This window comes from Nuphar pumila, chromosome 4 (assembly GCF_984573655.1).
Source record: "Nuphar pumila chromosome 4, dmNupPumi1.hap1.1, whole genome shotgun sequence".
Taxonomy (NCBI): Eukaryota; Viridiplantae; Streptophyta; class Magnoliopsida; order Nymphaeales; family Nymphaeaceae; genus Nuphar; species Nuphar pumila.
Window position 1 is genome coordinate 30,307,557 of NC_143252.1, and position 18,900 is coordinate 30,326,456.

The following is an 18,900-nucleotide window of genomic DNA, read 5'->3' on the forward strand; positions in this document are numbered from 1 at the left end:
ACTCACCGTCGATGAAGTGTCATCCATGCTTTTACTGAAAAAAATCATTGTCGATGAAGTGTCATCCATGCTTTTACTGAAAAAATTCATTGTCGATGAAGTGTTGTTCATGCTTTTGGGATTTACCACCAGTGAACAGTTGTCGATGAACCGTCACTGATGAAAGATTTTTGTAAAGCCTGAATGTTGTCAAAATGTCATCGGATCATGATCACAGGACCACCGATTGAGGACCAAAAGAATCCTAGGGTTACGAAAATAAGGCATACAGATGCAAATAAGGGATTGAGAAACAAAACATCATTTATATACACTACAAGAAAACACGTTGTTAGCGACGGACGGTAGCGACGGAATATTTTCGTCGCTAGTTAGCGACGGATTAACGAGCGAAAAACATTTGTCGCTATAATCCATGAAGCATACGAAATCAGCAACGAAATATAGTACGTCGCCCAGTCCGTTGTTATTTAGCGACATACTATTTTGTCGTTACAGCCGCACAATTTACCGATGACTCTTGCGACAAACTTTAGTTCGTCGCTAAGTAGCGACGGACTTGGCGACGACATATAGTCCGTCGCTGGTTTCATAAATTTGATTTACGTGGGCTTAGCGATGGATTAAATCCGTCGCTAAGCCGTCGCTAAGTTTCGAATAACCCTAGTCCCAAACAGCTTTTCCTTTTCTTCTTTCGCTGCACCCGCCGTTCGCCGGTCCCACTCCTGTCGTTCGCCGGTCCCACCGTCCGCCGGTCCCACTGTCCGCCGGTCCCACTGTCCACCGGTCCCACCGTCCGTAGGCCCCGCCGCCCTGAGAAAGGTAAAGGACACCCCCCCGCATTTTCTGGCAGGGGGTCGACCCTCTGCCGGAAACGCAGGGGGTCGACCCCTTGGCGGAAAGTGCGGGGGTTAACCCCCTGTTGTTCCGGCCGGGGGTCGACCCCCCTGCCGGAAACGCAAGGGGTTAACCTCCTGCCCGAAAATGTGGGGGTTAACCCCCTGCGTTTTCCGGCAGGGGGTTAACCCCCTGCCGTTTCCGGCAGGGGACCCCTGCCCCCTGCCTTTCCGGCAGGGGGTCGACCCCGGCAGGGGGTTGACCCGGGCAGGGGGTTTAACCACCTGTCGTAACAGGCAGGGGGTCAAGCCTTTCCTGGTCAGGCAGGGGGGCGACCCCCTGCTGTTCCGGCAGGGGGTCGACTCACTGGCGGAAAGGCTGGGGGTCGACCCCCTGCCCGAACAGGGGGTCAGTTAACTCCCTACGTTTCGTAAGGGGGTTAACCCCCTATGTTCCGTAAGGGGGTTGACTCCTACCGAAACAACAGGGGAGTCGACCCCTTGCCAGAAAACTTTTTTTTTTCATGGTGACTTCATTTTAAAACAATGTTTTTTTGTGCAGATTTTTCAACGAAACCAGCTCGTGCTCAGCCATCTGTGGTAAGTAAGTGTCAAAAACAATGCAAATCGGGTAAATACCCGTGGTGAGTAAGTGATGCAAGCGTATCACATGTTATTTAATTTATTAGATGTAACACTTTATTGTTCACACACTCACTTATTTGTTGATATTTAGGGTTGCTTCGTTGGAGTTCGGAGATCATGCTGAGCATGATTTTAATGTATGAATATTGAAGTGTTCTTATTTTTGGAGTACGGAGTCCATGCTAGGCATGGTAGTAGTTAGTGAGATATTGAAGTGTATTTGCTACAGGTACATGTTTGCCATTTGTTTGATATGAATGATTACGATGTATTGTAATGTTTGATGTAATTGTATCCATGCTTGCATGTAGTTACTTTCAATTTGATTATGACTTTCATGTGAAATTGTATAATGAAAGCATGTTTTAAATGATTGTATCGTGTCATTAATAGTTTGCACATGAAAATATTAAGTTATCAATGCATGCATCAAAATTCTTGTTATTGTATGACATAATATATTGCATGATAAATTTGATATGTTCTTCATCGTAGCATTTTGATTGTTCTCTTTTAATTCGTTAGGCTATTATTCGTAACATCATAAGAAAATGACTGTGAACCGTGAATGGATGTACCGTAGAATAGTGGACAATGAGTTATCGCATGAATATATGGATGGTGTTGACAGTTTTATTGAATTTGCAACGACAAGTGTCAATACAGTGGATCCCACAGGTCAGATTAAGTGTCCCTGCAAGATTTGTAAGAATAATCGATTTGTAGAACCTCATAGCGTTAGACATCACCTATACAGGATGGGTTTTGTGAGTGATTATCAGAACTGGATGTTTCATGGAGAAGAATTTAGAAACGATTTTGATGCACGGGTGAATGTGGTGCACAATAATCCATATATGGATTTGATATTTGATGCCGCAAGAACAGAATTGGGTTCTGTTATGAGTTCTAGTGATGTAAGAACTGTCGTAGATGAAGAATCACCAAACGATGCAACTAGTAAATTTTATGATTTACTTAGAGATGCTGATGAGCCACTTTGGAACGGTTGTGAGAGTCACACTATCTTGTCTGTAGTTCTTCAACTAATGAATTTGAAGTTCGAGTATAATTTGAGTCAATCATGTTTTGACCGTTTGTGCATGATTGTGAAGAGTATGTTGCCCAAAGATGAGAAATTGCTACAAAATTTCTATCATGCGAAAGTTATGGTCAACGCTCTAGGTATGGGTTACAAAAAAAATGATGCTTGTCCAAATCACTGCATATTGTATTTCAAGGAGCAGGAAAACAACATATCATGCCCGTCATATGGGCATCCTCGGTTCAAGCCAAAGACAAGAGGCAATGGTAGCACGAGATCAAAGGAAGTTTCATACAAGTTGCTCCGCTACTTTCCTATCACTCCTAGATTACAGCGATTGTATATGTCTTCAAGGACAGCTAAACACATGAGATGACATGCAAATAAAGTTTGACACGATGAAAACAAGATCACGCATCCTGTTGACGTTGAAGCTTGGAAGCACTTTGATCGTACTCATCAGAACTTCGCAATGGAAGTACGAAATGTTAGACTCGGTCTATGTACAGATGAATTTAATCCATTTGGGGGTAGATCAACTCCATACTCATGTTGGCCAGTATTTGTAACTCCATACAACCTTCCACCAAGCTTGTGTATGAAACGTCGAAATCTTTTTTTGTCTCTGTTGATCCCTGGTCCGACCTCACCTGGCCAAAATCTTGATGAATATCTAAGGCCATTGATTGATGAACTAAAAGTACTGTGGGATGATGGTGTTACCACGTATGATGCCCACAAAAAACAAAATTTCAACATGAAGGCCGTTGTTCTATGGACAATCAATGACTTTCCTGCATATGGTATGCTATCTGGTTGGAGTACACATGGGAGGTTGACTTGTCCGTACTGCATGGAGGATTCCAAAGCTTTTAGATTCAGGCATGAAAGGACGCCATGCTGGTTTGAGTGTCATCGTCGATTTCTACCCAGTGACCGTCCATTCTGACAACAAAAGAATGTGTTTAAAGCGGGCACAACTGAAACGTAAGGTTCATCCTCAAGATTGTCTGGCATAGAGATTCTAAGAAGATTGCGATATTTTCCAGATGTATTAACATATGCCCGATGTCCTACACCCTTCTGTGGATTTGGGAAGGATCACAATTGGACGAAGAAATCTATTTTTTGGGAACTACTGTATTGGCCGACCCTATTGATACGACATAATTTGGATGTGATGCATGTGGAGAAAAATGTGTTTGATAATGTGTTCAATATAATAATGAATGTTAAAGAAAAAATGAAGGATAATCCGAAGGCCCGTATGGATTTAAAATTAATATGTAAAAGACCAGAATTGGAACTCAAAAAGTATAATGGCAAAGTACTGAAACCAAAGGCAAAGTACGTGCTCGGACCTGATCAAATAAAACATGTATGTCAATGGTTGAGACAACTGAGATTTCCAGATGGATATGTCTCTAACATTGCTCGGACTGTGAAGATTGACAATGGACAGTTATATGGATTGAAGAGCCATGATTGTCATATCTTTATGCAGCGATTGATACCCCTAGCATTCCATGATATGTTAGACAAACCTATATGGGGGGTATTGTCTGAGTTGAGCGGATTTTTCAGAACATTGTGCGCATCGGAGGTCGTAGTATCAGATGTAAAGAATCTCAAGGACTCTGTCATCACCACTGTTTGTCTGCTAGAAAAGATATTTTTGCCAGCATTTTTCGATGTTATGGAACATTTGATCATACATCTGCCATATGAACTAAGGGTTGGTGGCCCTGTGCAATATCGATGGATGTACTCATTTGAAAGGTATATGTTTTCTTATATTTGTCTCTTCAATGACAGATATTTCAAATTTGAAATATATATTTTTGACAGATGCATGTTTGACCTCAAAAAAAAGGTTCGTAATAAAGCAAGAGTAGAAGGCTCTATTTGTGAAGCGTACACTTTAGAAGAGATTTCAAATTTCTCATCTATGTACTTTGAACTTCAAATTCCAACACGTTACACATGCCCGCCTCGTAACGATGATGGAGAACAAGTAACTGTAGCTGACAAGTTGTCAATATTTTAACCACTTGGGCATGCATTTGGTAGTTGCCGATCAAGGCTATTGACAGATCGAGAGCAAGATGCAACACACATCTATATTCTTTTTAATTGCTCAGCGATCGACTCATACATCGAGTAAGTATATGTAGATGCAACACAATTATAAATCCTTTTATGTTCTATATGTGGATACATGACTCGGTAATATAAGTATTTGTGGTTTGCAGACGATTTGATCTGGAGTTGCAAAGAGAAGTTTCACATCTCATTGATGCAGAAGTACAAAAAGAACGTGAAACTAAGTTTGTGGAGTGGTTGAAACAGTTAGTAAAGAAGCTAACATACATTTTGTACTTATAAACAACACTAAGTTACTTAATTGATCGTGATCACAATCATTGTTTATGTCTGTACGTAGGTCCGCCATGGTGATGTTAAATATCAAGGAATATGTGATTTAGAAAATGGTCAGACCAAAGTTGTGCAATGCTACAACAGGTACATCGTAAATGGTTATTGATTCCATATAAAAGATTATGGTATAAACAAATCAACGATAAATAGTGGCGTGTGTGTCAAGGGTAGCAGCTACGGTGAAAATGAACATGATTACTATGGTGTTATAGAGGAAATAATGGAGTTGACTTACTTAGGCATAAATAACAGGGTAACTTTATTCAAGTGTCATTGGTTTGATCCAACTGTAACACGACTCGACAAAGTTTCAGGCATTGTGGAGGTGAATCATAAATCCAGGTTTGGAACATATGAACCATTCATATTAGCCTCGCAAGCTCAACAAGTTTATTATACTTCATATCCGAGTATAAAAAAGTCAGATAGAAATGAATGGTGGGCAGTTTGCAAGGTGAATTCCAAACTATACCCCGAGTATGATCAGTTACAGGAAGATGAGTTAGCTGAAGACAACTATTACTATCAATCAGATGATGTCTATGACTTCGCTCATGGTCACGATGTTGCGCATGATATGCATGTCATATCTTTATTGGTCGATGAAACATTCATAGAGGAATGCGATCCAAATGATGTACCAAGTGGATGGGCAAACAATGAAGAAGAAGAAAGTCAAACTAGTGACGAGGAAGAATTCTCAAGCTAGTGAGCAAAATCTTGTACTACAAACCTCTATTTAAATGCATTGCAGTACTTGATGTGAATGATTTGAATTATTTGAATATATTGTAATACTTTATGCGAATGAATGAGTTGTATTGCAATACTTGGTGTGAATGATTAAAAATTTTATTTAAATGTATTGTAATACTTGATACGAATGATTCGAATGCATTACAATACTTGATGTGAATGATTTGAATTATTTGAATGTATTGTAATACTTGATGTGAATGCATGAGTTGTATTGCAACACTTGATGTGAATGATTAAAAATTTTATTTGAATGTATTGTAATACTTGATACGAATTATTTGAATGCATTGTAATACTTGATGTGAATGATTTGAATTATTTGAATGTATTGTAATACTTGATACGAATAATTCGAATGCATTGCAATACTTGATGTGAATGATTTGAATTATTTGAATGTATTGTAATACTTGATACGAATGATTCGAATGCATTGCAATACTTGATGTGAATGATTTAAATTATTTGAATGTATTGTAATTTATGCAACGAATGATTTGAATTATTACAATACTTGATGTGAATGATTTGAATTATTTTAATGCATTGTAATACTTGATGCGAATGATTTGAGTGCATTGCAATGCTTGATGTGAATGACTTGAATGCATTGCAGTACCTGATATGAATGATTTGAATTATTGCAATACTTGATGCGAATGACTTGAATGTATTGTAATACTTGATATGAATTATTTGAATGTATTGTATGACATATGTTATTTGTTAGAATATGGTTCATGGAGGTTACAGTGGTCGCTCATCCAGTAGTAGCCATGCCCAACCTTCATCTTCACGGGCTCCTGTGATAGATATATTGATTAACTAATTGGATGCTTGATTAGTTCAAATGCGTATTCTGAGAACTTCTAACATATTTTTTTATAGATAATGTTTCGCCTATACATGACCCACCTACACCAGTTGATCACACAAGTCAGGAGCCAACACAGGAAGCAGGGTCTTCTGAGTCTAGCATAAGAAGACTCATTCAAATAGTATATATCGATAATCGACCGTAAGTATTTCGTTTTCAATTATTGCATATCTTATAAATATTTTATATTGATATTTACTATGTAACAATTCATGTGCAGCATGAGGTTTGAGCCACAAGAAGTAGTACGGGAGATTAGGAATTCACTTCTTCAACATCTACCAGGACCGATTGCTCAATGGAAAGAGTACCCAAAAGAGGTGTTAGACAGATTGTGGTCCTCATTCACGGTATATAGTTGTTCCTCATAGTTAATGTGTTTCATATTTAATTTTTTTAAGTAATGTCTACTAACTTTCTGAAAATATTTGTAGGCTTCGAATCGCTTTGCAACTACGGTAGAAGAAAATGATGCAAGGAAGATGTGGCAGAAGGTGGTTGTCAATCGATTTGCAGACATGCTGCACACTATGAAGACTGCAGCAAAAAAAACATCTGGCGTAATAGATGATCCATTACAGTGGAAGGGCCATGACCCTATTACTATCAGGAAAGATTACTGGAATGAAATGTGTGATAAGTGTGCGGAAGATGCATTTAGAAATCGCTTTGCAAAGGCTGCACAAAATCGAGCGAAAATGCCCGAAGCCTATCTACACACAGGTGGATCTAAGACATTTGGGAGCCACCTGAAGAAAATGGTAACTCATCAATATATAATATTAATTTTATAAGTATTGTTGCAAACTTGTGTACTAAATCTTTTGTCCTTTAACTTCGCAGGAAGCAGAAAAAGGAGGCATTGTACCATATAAGGATGTGTTTGTTGAAACACATAAACGGAAGACCACGGGAGTCTTCGTATCAGAGAAGGCGAGAACGACAACGGTATGTATTTATTCTATTAATAATCATTGCAATATGCAAGTTATCATAATATTATCATTAATTATTAATGTATACTTTAAACATTATTTTGTAGGAGGCATATGAGCAACAGATGGTAGAGCGATATGGCGATGATGCTACTCAACATCTATCATTTGATCATGCAGCATGGGTGACTGCAGCAGGTGAACCCAAAAAAGGTCGCGTGTTCGGGTTTGGGAGTAATCTGAATACTTCACCAGTTATTGCTTCTTCCAGTTACGTCTCACAGGCTACTTTTGCCGACATAAGCGCCAAGCAACAACCTATTCTTTCCGATGATGATGTATGCCAGATCATTAAGGACACAATGAATGACTACTTCCATGACATCGTCGCCCCCTTTCTCCGAGATGAGATCACCAGTATTGTGCTGAATAGAGGATCTTCGATTGCAGGTCCCTCTCAGGTATAATCACATATTCAGTTTTTTGACTGCCTTAGCACACATATGAGCATGATAGAATCACATATATAACTTTTTGCCTGCCTTAGAGCACATATGAGCATGATAGAATCACATATAGAGTTTTTTTATTGCCTTAGAGCACATATGAGCATGCTATAATCACATATAGAGTTTTTTTATTGTTTTAGAGCACATATGAGCATGCTATAATCACATATAAAGTTTTTTGCCTGCCTTAGAGCACATATGAGCATGCTATAATCACATATTCAGTTTTTTGACTGCCTAAGAACACATATGAGCATGATAGAATCACATATAAAGTTTTTTTGACTGCCTTAGAACACATATGAGCATGCTATAATCACATAGTTTTTTGACTGCCTAAGAACACATATGAGCATGTTATAATCACATATTCAGTTTTTTGACTACCTTAAAACATATATGAGCATGCCAAAATCACATATAGATTTTTTTTACTGCTTTAGAACATATATCATTTATGATAGAATCACATATAAATTTTTTTGTTTTGCCTGCCTTAGAGCACATATGAGCATGCTATAATCATATATTCAATTTTTTGACTGCCTTAGCACACATACGAGCATGATTGAATCACATATATAGCTTTTTGCTTGCCTTAAAGCATATCTGAGCATGGTAGAATCACATATAGAGTTTTTCTAGCTGCCTTAGAACACATATGAACATGCTATAATCACATATTCAATTTTTTGACTCCTTAGCATACATATGAGCATGATAGAATCACATATATAACTTTTTGTCTGCCTTAGAGCACATATGAGCATGATAGAATCACATATAGAGTTTTTTTATTGCCTTAGAACACACATGAGCACATGATAGAATCACATATAGTGTGTAATTTATTTCATTATATTTTGTTTATCAATATTGACTGTTCTTTTCTTGTGTAGGCTGCTAGCGATAATCAGCGTAGCGGAGCTGAAGGGATAGATAAAGGCAATGAACAAGAAGGCGCACAAAATCTTGGCGATGATTAGAGAACTGTGTTGAAGAAGTTCTATTTTTTTTTGTTTCCTAATTGTAATTGTTGAATTGTAAATAATTAAACTTGTTAATTTTAAGGTGGAACGATTAATTGTTGTAGATTCCTTTTATATGAATTTTTTAGTGTAGTTTGTTTTTTATTTACAGGAAATATAAATTATACAGGAAATATAAATTGTACCGTTCTCGGTATTTAATTTTCAAATAATGTTTTTTATTTTTTTTCGTTTTTGGGACGGATTAGCGACGGAAACATCCGTCAGTATGTATATAAATCTAGTGACGTCTTAGCGACGGACGTAAATCCGTCGCCAAGCTGAGGTCGTCGTTTAGTACCGGCGGATTGGCGACGGAATAAAGTGCTTGTTAGTCCGTCGCAATTAGCGATGGACCTGACAACGGATTTATTCCGTCGCCAGTTAGCGTCGAAAAATTCGCGACGTAAGCATACCGTCGCCTCATCATCGCTAATCTACTGCTTTGTTGTGGTGATAGAACCAATTTTTTTAAGAAAAAGAATTTCGCAATACCCATGCGATACACGTTTGAAATTTTGTAAGGTATGGACTTCCACAACACTTAAAGGATTTTCGCAAGTGTTTTGGTATTTCTTAATCTTGTTTAAAATATCATAACCGCATATGCAATTTTGTTAATGAGTTTCATGGGTCCATCAGCTTTTAGGATCATGACCCGCAAAAATAAAAAATTCAGTTGCAAATGGTAAGAGCATAAAAAAAAAAAAGTGAGAACCTCCAGATTTAGTGAATTGTGAGGTATTTTTTAAAAAAGCATCATTTTTGTTGTATACTAGAGTCATTTTCCAATAAACAAATTCACCAACACGACAATTTTATTTATTTTGAAAGATATTTTCAAAAGATTTTCTTTATAAAACTTGCCTCCGTTTCAGAAAGTGATGGGGTCAACCTCCATTTTATAAAACGAAACATCATTTATTGTGGGGAGTGTCCGTTCACTAGAGGCTGTTTTCAAAGGGTGTGGCATGCTCCAAACAACTTTTTGGCAGATATTGGAGATCTAAGGGAAGTGTTGATTGCTAGATTCCTATCAAAAAGGAGAGAAAATTCTGTTTCCATGGAAAAGTTTTGTGCTTTTACATGGCAGTTAATATGGCTCCACAGAAATGGACGGCGACTGAGCGATAGCAACCAAATCATTTGCTAGCTACTTCAGTCCTAAGTGAGCTTAGTCTAAGAGCCTCAAAGAGCCATTCCTTCTTTGCTTTTGAAACCATGTCTCTCAAAAAAACAAAAAAGATACGCCTACCCACTAAAGGGAGCTTTTGTCACTAGGGGATGAAAATGGTTGGTGCTCGGGTTGGATATCTGACTAAATCCAGTCGGATTAGGAAGCAAGTTGGATATCATTAATAATTGGATCTAGACTCGGTATTGAGTGTTTGGCCAAATATGAGCCCGAATCTTGAATAAATTCTAAAATCAGAATACATGTAAATGTCAGATTTTTAGGTAGTCGATCCGGATTCAGTTTTAGATTGATTCCCACCAAAAACTCCGAGTTGGGTCTGATTATGATAGATCGATTAGGTTGAACTTGGTAATGTCTGGATCTGATTGTGATATAATCCAACAAGAATGTATATTAAAAAGAAACCGTATCAGGTCAGAAGCACTGCTGATGGTAATATCGTCAGAGGTCCCTTGGATGCCGATTATCCATGAGCGGGAGATTGTTTTGACCAAATCTAACCTTATAGATATGTTAAAGGTCAAAATAGTAGAATTGATTCTTGGATTATATTTTTTTGACATAAAAATATGATTTTATGGGGATTGAAAATTTGGTATATTTCTTGCAAAATCTTCCATGTTGGAATAACATAATGCAGACATTGAATTCTAGTAAACCAAACATGTATATCACATCTGGAAGGTTAGATGTGCAAAAAACCTTAAAACATTAAAAGTATTACAATTTTTTACCAAAGGGTCCCTTACCCACGATGATAACAAAAATTAATCCATTTGGGAGACACGATCCAAGGATTGGTCTACCCTAAACGAAGGATGTAGATCGCATTTGGAGGGTCCGATCTAAAAAAAAGTGATTTTTACTCATGAAGGTTTGGAGCCTATGATTGTAGCCAATATTATCTCTATCCACACTCGAACATACACACACAATATCAGAGAATCTTACTTTTTGAGTAAATATTTCAATGCTTAAAAATTTACATTCAATCTCCATCTGCTTTGATAATGACAAGTAAGCAAAGGAATGTACCCAAAGAAGTGACAAACAAAGCCATTCAAAAAGTCATGTAAAGGTCTAAAAATTAGAACTTCCTACAGCGTGCAAAAAAATACAGCAAACTGGAAACAAAGAAACAGTTCTTGCTCACACTGTTTAGAAACATTACTGTCTGTTCCTCATGCCCTTAACATGAAGCATACTGCTTTTAAATGTTTTCCTGCATCCCTTTTCCTTTTTTTTTTTTGTCAAAATTGAGAACAGAAAAACAACAACAGCAACAAAAGAAAATTCTTTCCATCAATTTTTGTTGCTGCACTGCTGATGATCATGGAAGTATCTTTTCAAACTTTCAGAGTCTGCTTACATCGAAGGATCAAAAAGCAACGTCGCTATGAAACTGAAGGCATAGGAAAAGAGAAAATATCCTTACGTGAACAAGAGATGGGAGGGTTTGCTTTTTCTGACTCTGGATTTTTTTTTTCTTGATCACATGAGAATATTTTCTCTTTTCCTATGCCCTCACTTTCACACAATACTAGAGCAGATGATTCTTGAATGGGATCCAATGACTCCTTTTTCTTTCTTCTAATGCAGTAAAACTTCGAAAATGTGATTCTTTTCGATATTGTAAACACCCCAGTAGTTGCTGGACTGTTGGGGGGTGTCTTTTTTTCACCTTTTTCCCTTTAACTTTTTGTTATATTCAGGTTTTAAGGGCTCAGCCTTTTGGTGATGTGTTCACCAGTTGCAGGGCTTCAAAGTGGGTTAGGGAAAGACCTACATCCAGTTACAAACTAAAATCTAGGGTAGATTAATCCAAATGAATCGAAATATAGTGAAAATTAATGGTAATTAACAAAAAAAAGGAAAGTAATTAACCACAATTAAATCTCTGCATTCTGTCATCTCTGACGTGATTTTAGAGGATTGACCCTAGTCGTCCAACTGATGCATCTGCATGGGTAGGACTAGTCCACATTCAGGTGAGAATGTGGACTAATTCTAGTTGTTGATTGGACAGCTAGGCTCGACATAAGATGGTTTCCATCATATGCCATATGATGGGATCCGTGCTCCATTCACAGATGCCTAGGTTTCTGATGCTCCTCTTGCATCTTTTCTTGCACCATGAGATAACTATTGGACACCCAAATCCTACAGTAAGCACATTCAGTATCCGGGGCAGGCCACATTATCCAACCACTGGATGCCACATTAATGCTTGTTATCCTAATTTCCGGCCGGATCCAGTATAAGACATTTTATGAATTTTGGTTGTTTCAACTAGGGATGCACAACGAGTGTCTCGGGCTCAACCCATTTAATCTCAGCTTGAGCTTGTTCTAAAAATAAATGAGCCGAGCTTGAACAGAAGTCCAGACTGAATTGGTGTGGATAAATGAGCTGAAATTGATAAAGTTGTCGAGCTTGATAAGGCTCTTATTAGAGTATATATATATATAATATATTTGCAAAATAATGTCTCCCTAGTGGTTAGGGGATTGATCTGTTTTCTAAGAGGTTTTGACTTCAAACTTTATTTCTGGGAAAATTTTCTCTCTTCAACAATCTAACAGGTTTTTACTATATGTATATTTTCCGTGCCATATTATTCTCAAAATAAAGGCTGGCTCATTTTTTTTTTCTGAATAACGGTCAAGCTCGGCTCAGTTTGATCTCCTCTATCGTATATGATCAATCCTCGAACTAACCGACATCTCAAAAATAAGTTGGAAGGAAAAAACTCTCTGAATAACCAAAATGCTCAAAGATATGAATGATTAAATCAAGGAGCACCAAGTATGTATTTTATTCAATAATGTGTTTTTTCACTTGTTTGTTTTAGGATTTTTAAGTTTTTTAGTATGATGCTATGCCGTGCCTCGGGTCGATAAAACCCTTGAGATCCTCCCGGCCCACCTGGGCGTACAGCCAGTTTCGACCTTGTGGCAAAGGGACGCCACATGTGGGTTTCAAACTTATGACATCCCGTCAACTTGGTGATATATTCACAAGTTGCCCCCTACCAAATGACCAGAGCCTTTGTGAGCTCCTGTTTGGAGAAAGTTGATATCACTATGAATATTTAAGTCCCGGATTGTTGGAGACTTGAAACTTTTTGAGATAATAGTACATTTCTATTAAGATAAATAAGTTGATTCCTTTCACACAAACAATGTTTACTTTCTCCCATTGTAGTTATTTCTAGAAGTGTGACCATTTTTTTTAACTATGTTGTGATTTTTTTTTATCGAAGTATGGTAATTGATCCAGCATCTTCGGTTAAAATCCGAACCAACTAGAACCATATCAAACATGTTGCCACCATGTTCGTCTTGTTTTTGCAAAAGTTGGTCCTTTTGATTTTATTCATTTTGATTATGTGGAGCCCACATGAGGAGGTAGGATTTTCATTTTTAATAGACTGTCACAACGACACATTATTTATATCTAGGTGACACCACAAAGACATGTGGAGACGCCATGTAACTAGTCATGACACGTTCCACATTAATTTCATATTATTTTAGTGTTTTATTAATATTTCAAATAAATATTTGTGTACATCAAAATAGCACAAAGTATTTTTTATCAATTAAAATAAAGAAACCATATTCGCTTTTTTTTATAAAAAATAAAACCCTTATGTCTAAATGTTGCAAAAAATTTCATATTGTATGAGTCCATAAACGTGTCCATGTAACATAATACATAATTGAAGATGCCTAAAACACACATAGAACCTTTGCTTTCGTTTTTCTCGTTTTATTATTGCTAGTCTCACATCACTATTCAAAGTGAAAATCTACTCTACAAGAATAGTGCATGGATAAGGCTGCTCAAATGGTGGGAAACTACTAAAATTAGGCTAAGATGCTTTGACAATCCATTGAGTTTTTTTTTTAAATGGGTCCACAAGGGCTGCGCGCACCTAACTAGGTGGAAGTCATCATAAGGCCTTCAAGTTGAAGGATGTCAAAAGTTCGACACCAGGGGTGTACGTCCCTTGCCACAAGGCCGAAGCATCAACCTCCTTAGTGAGCAAGCGGCCAGGATCACATGCAACATAATTATGCACTTTTAGTGTGCTACTGCACCTAATCACCCTCTATCTTCATCATTGCTTGGGCCCCACAGCTGTATCCCGTGACAGCATACTAAGAGTGTGCAATCACGTTGCACCTGATTCTCTCTTAGAGGCATCTGGGATTTAAAGTGCTTGGTTTGGTGGTATATATATATATATATATATATATATATATATATATATATATATATATATATATATATATATATATATATGAGAACTAATTGTGAATAACTATTTTCATGAATTTTGTGTCCTTTTCTCTTGAATCTAGCCGTAAGGATGTGATCTACATGCTTGGATTTATAAGAACCCGCATTTGAATCATCTGATTTTGATGCATAAGCGTGATTTTTTTAAGGTTTTAAAATTAATGACTCATAATCTTCATAAATATTCAAGCATTCAAAAATCACATTTATCAAAAATACATGATCCAATGATTGATTTCTAGCAAATTCATTATGCCAAGCACATCCACATGGTTGAATTTGCAGAAAAAGTATTGAAAATGCCCATATTTCTAGTTCTTATATTTCAGTTTCATATTGTAGTTCATATATATATATATATAATGGCAGGTCTGCAAATGAAATAGATGAGAAAAAAAATTATAACACTACACAGGAGCATGGATCGATGGTCATACATATGCTGGTCCCACACCAACATCATCCATCAAGTTGATGGATGGATGAGAGTAAAAAATCAAACACGATATTCTTGTGCATGAACCCTTCACAAATCTTGACTGTATTGTCGTTCAGAAATGACATGCATGTGCACCAACAATTAAAGTTGCATGCATGGTGAGAATCTCTCTTTCTCTCTCCACACAAAAAAGAGGAAAGGTGTCTGCATGGAAAAAGAAAGCTAATGGGTCGGGTCGGAAGGGTTCACGCCGATCCACGTGAAGGGGCAAACCTTAGCATAAAATTCTGGGCTGCACCAGGTTTGATAGCCGTACCAACAACACAACAAGCACTCATTTCCTTGAGACCACTCTCATGGATGATCACCCATAACTGGTTTAACCAATGAAGAAGATTCTTTCCCTTTACTTTTTCTTCTTTTTCCTTTTCTTTTTTTTTCACTAACCGAATCTACAACACCCCTGGTCATCTTTTGACCTGCTTTGATGATTACCAAAATAGCCTCCAGCTAGGCTTCAATATCCACAATCAGTGGTTGCAATTCATTTGCCTCTGATAATCTCTCAATGATAAACTCTTTCTCTCTCATAATATAAGACAATGGTCACAAGGTATTAATTAATGAAGCATTTGTATATACAAACTACTAAACAAATGGCATTTTTTCACATTCATTTCGTTTTCTGAATTTTTTGTGGATCTCTAATCTTGCAGTTGTGGTCTTCATAATTTGTTTAGCATAAAATATGTTTTGGATCGTGTGTTTGCAACGTATAAGCAGATTTTTCAAAGGTTTCAAAAATCAACTGACCCCACAATGTACAAAATTTGCATGGCTCAAAAAGGTCATATTTTTACATCGAAAAAGCATGATTAAGGTACAATCCCTAGCAAACAATTCATGCTCAACACATTCATGAGGTCAGATTGAGTTGATATAACTTGCACCTATGATTTTTCTCTGGATTGCGCACACACACCACATACATACATATATTCGTTAATTATATGACTCAACACATCATCATTACAATCTATGGTTTGAAAAAACATGTAGATCAATCGATATTTTTTCTGCTAATTTCCAAACAAAGCAATGAATGGGTGGATGAGATTGTAGATGGTGAAAGCTTAGTGGCAGTTGATGTTTTGGTTGGTTATTCATGGAAGGAGTGGGGTAGGGGGGACCTCAACCCACCGGCCACCACCACTAGAGAGCAGAAGCAGCTGCTGCTGCTGCAGAGTGAGGGATGCTGCTTTTTTGCTTTATTCCCTCTCCCTACTAATCTGCCTTGGGGAATGCGAAAAGCAGGTACCCGTCACATGGAAGAAAGAAAGGCAGAGCAACTAAATTAGCAAAATTTGAGGGAAAGAGAGGTGAGACACATTTCACCCTCAGGCCAGGATTTCAAGATTTTGATTCCAATGACTTTTGCTATCAGCGTTGGTATTTTTACAGGTGGAAAAGGAGATGTCCTAGATACCATACATCTCTCTCTCTCTCTCTTACACATGCACAGAGTAACATACAGAACAAACACATACAATCACATCAGAGTCTTGCGCCAGCCTTCTGCACGGGGGGTGGTTCAAAGATAGCTCCTTCAGACATGCAAATTTAATCAGATAAATTCCAGCTCTCTCTCTCTCTCATACATACATTGAGAAGCACATGAGAAACATCTTTATACAGAAACGTGTATAAACTTTAAAGTTTAAACAGGCATACAGATGTAAACAGACTCTCTCTCTCTTTCTCAAACAGATATGCAGATTAATGCACGAATATCTTCCTTCTATACATGCGAAGAAGTGAAATCATAGATGTGGATTTTTGAGCTTAGGCTTTCATATAACGAGCAATGACTGCATTCCCCCCTTCCTCTTCAATATACAACTCTTTCTATAACCCTACATTCTTGCCCACATTATAGACTAACTTGAAACAACGGTTCTATATAGATACTAATGAGCTTCACAATGCAACAAATTCAATGGCTGCCTACAAAGGAGTCAAAAGGAAATAAAGTACTCACTATAAATATAAAATCAACACTTGAAATCAAGAAAAAAAACTAACGTCTAACCAGTTACATGCTTATATTGAGCTTCCCCAGATCTTGTTTTTTTCCCAGGTTCAACCACAAAAAAAAAATACATCTCTACTCTACACTCCCAACAATTAACATAATTGAAATACCACAAAGTTCCTAGTTTCACAACATTGCCTCTTAATACATAAATCCATCCTAATGTGTAGAATAAAACTACATTGTGAATAAATTTTCAGAGTACTTCAAGTGTTGCTGTCACGTTCTGTAATTCAGTAAATCTAAGTTTACCGGTCAGATTGCCATCACAAGAGAGAGCTAGTTGTCGTAGGGAAATTGGAAAAATCACTCCATCCATTCCCACTCCAATATTCTAGGTTCTGTGATTGATTATTTTCTATCTTAATGGAGGCACTAGTATTGCCCAAATGACTTGGTGGTTTGGCCCTCAGCTGAGCAGCCGCTGTGGCAAGATACTGCTGCTCCACCAATCCTTCCCCATCAAAGGGTAACAACAGCTGGGGCTCAATGTGGACTAAACCATCGGCTCGTGCAAAAGGTGTAGTCGGAAAATGCTGCTGCATCCTCCATTGTCCAAGGTTACTACTCTCCGCTTGCTCATTTGATGCCATAAAATCTAGACCTAAGGAGTGCCCGGTGCCAGTTGACACCAAATCCCGGCCCGGGAAGGCCAATCCGATACCGGTGCCACCACTGTAATCTGCAAAGCCATGAATAGTCGGGAGAAAAGGAAGCACTGAAGGGTGAGGCTGATTGTTATCGATTCCGATGATCTCACCAGTGCAGTTGCTGGATGAAATCACAGTTGCACCACCAGAACTGGTGGCGCTGCTAGTCTCGATGGCTTGAGACCGGCTTCTGTTGTTGCTGCTATTTTTGTTCCTCTTGTTCCTCCGGCATCCACCTCCGACGGGGACGCTCCGGAGGGCGCCGCCCTTAGTCCAGTACCGGCGGCAAGTCTTGCAGAAGTATCGTGGCTGGCAGAGGCTGTAATTGTTGTAGTAACAGAATTTGGTGTTCGTGGATTCACATCTAGGGCATTTGAGGGCTGAATCCGGTGGCTGAACTTTAGCTAGTCGGGCTCGATCAGCCATCAGGGTTGGCCTCGTTGATCCACCAGAGCTGGCACCGACCGTAGTCGGAATCGGCTCTTGAGGTGGCGGATGAAGCATCGGAATCGTCGGGTTATCTGCAGCTGACGATCCACCACCACCATCAGCAGCAGCCACAACACCACCACCTCTACCAGCAGCAGAGCCATTACCTCCTCCTGGCTGATCCTAATGGAAAATTTGATAGAGAACATTCAGAAAAAACCTAAAGATCGTATATTCAACAAGAGTGCAAAAGGGTATTGTTTTTCCTTTTTCAAAAATCCTTCTCAAAGAAGGCTATGGAATTTCTTACCTGCTGCCAGTTGGATGGATCTAAAAAAAACGGAATTCCTGTAAATGCCATCGTTTTGGCTTCTCTTTCCTCTCCTTTTCCTTCCTTTCTCTTTCTTTTTTTTTCCCTTCCTTTCTCCCTTCTTGTTTGTTGTTGGTGGAGAAGCGAGTCAGCAGAATAATATTGAAAGAGTTGCAGATGTAGCTAGTGATAGACACTTAGAGAGAGAGAGAGAGAATTTTTGTTTTGGTGGGGTGGGGAGGAGAATATTGGAGTTACTTCCACATTAAGCTTCCGAGAGAGAGAGAGCAGTGTTCGCGCGAAAAAGGGCGAGTGGGCTTATGCATGGAAAGTGGAGAGATTGAAAAAAGAAGATAAAGAAGCCTCCTCCTCCATAGAAGCCCTAACCATTAATATAAATTTGC

At 38.2% G+C, this 18,900-nt stretch overlaps 1 protein-coding gene across 1 annotated transcript; it reads right to left on the reverse strand.

Moving 5' to 3' along the window:
* Positions 1-17,373: 17,373 nt before the first annotated feature.
* Positions 17,374-18,624, reverse strand: LOC149839802 (dof zinc finger protein DOF3.6-like). Its single transcript, XM_090004929.1, has 2 exons — positions 18,497-18,624; positions 17,374-18,369 (listed from the first exon to the last, which is right to left on the reverse strand). Exons 1-2 carry the CDS (start codon positions 18,545-18,547, stop codon positions 17,374-17,376), a joined length of 1,047 nt encoding a protein of 348 aa, XP_089861055.1. The 5' UTR covers positions 18,548-18,624.
* Positions 18,625-18,900: the final 276 nt, after the last annotated feature.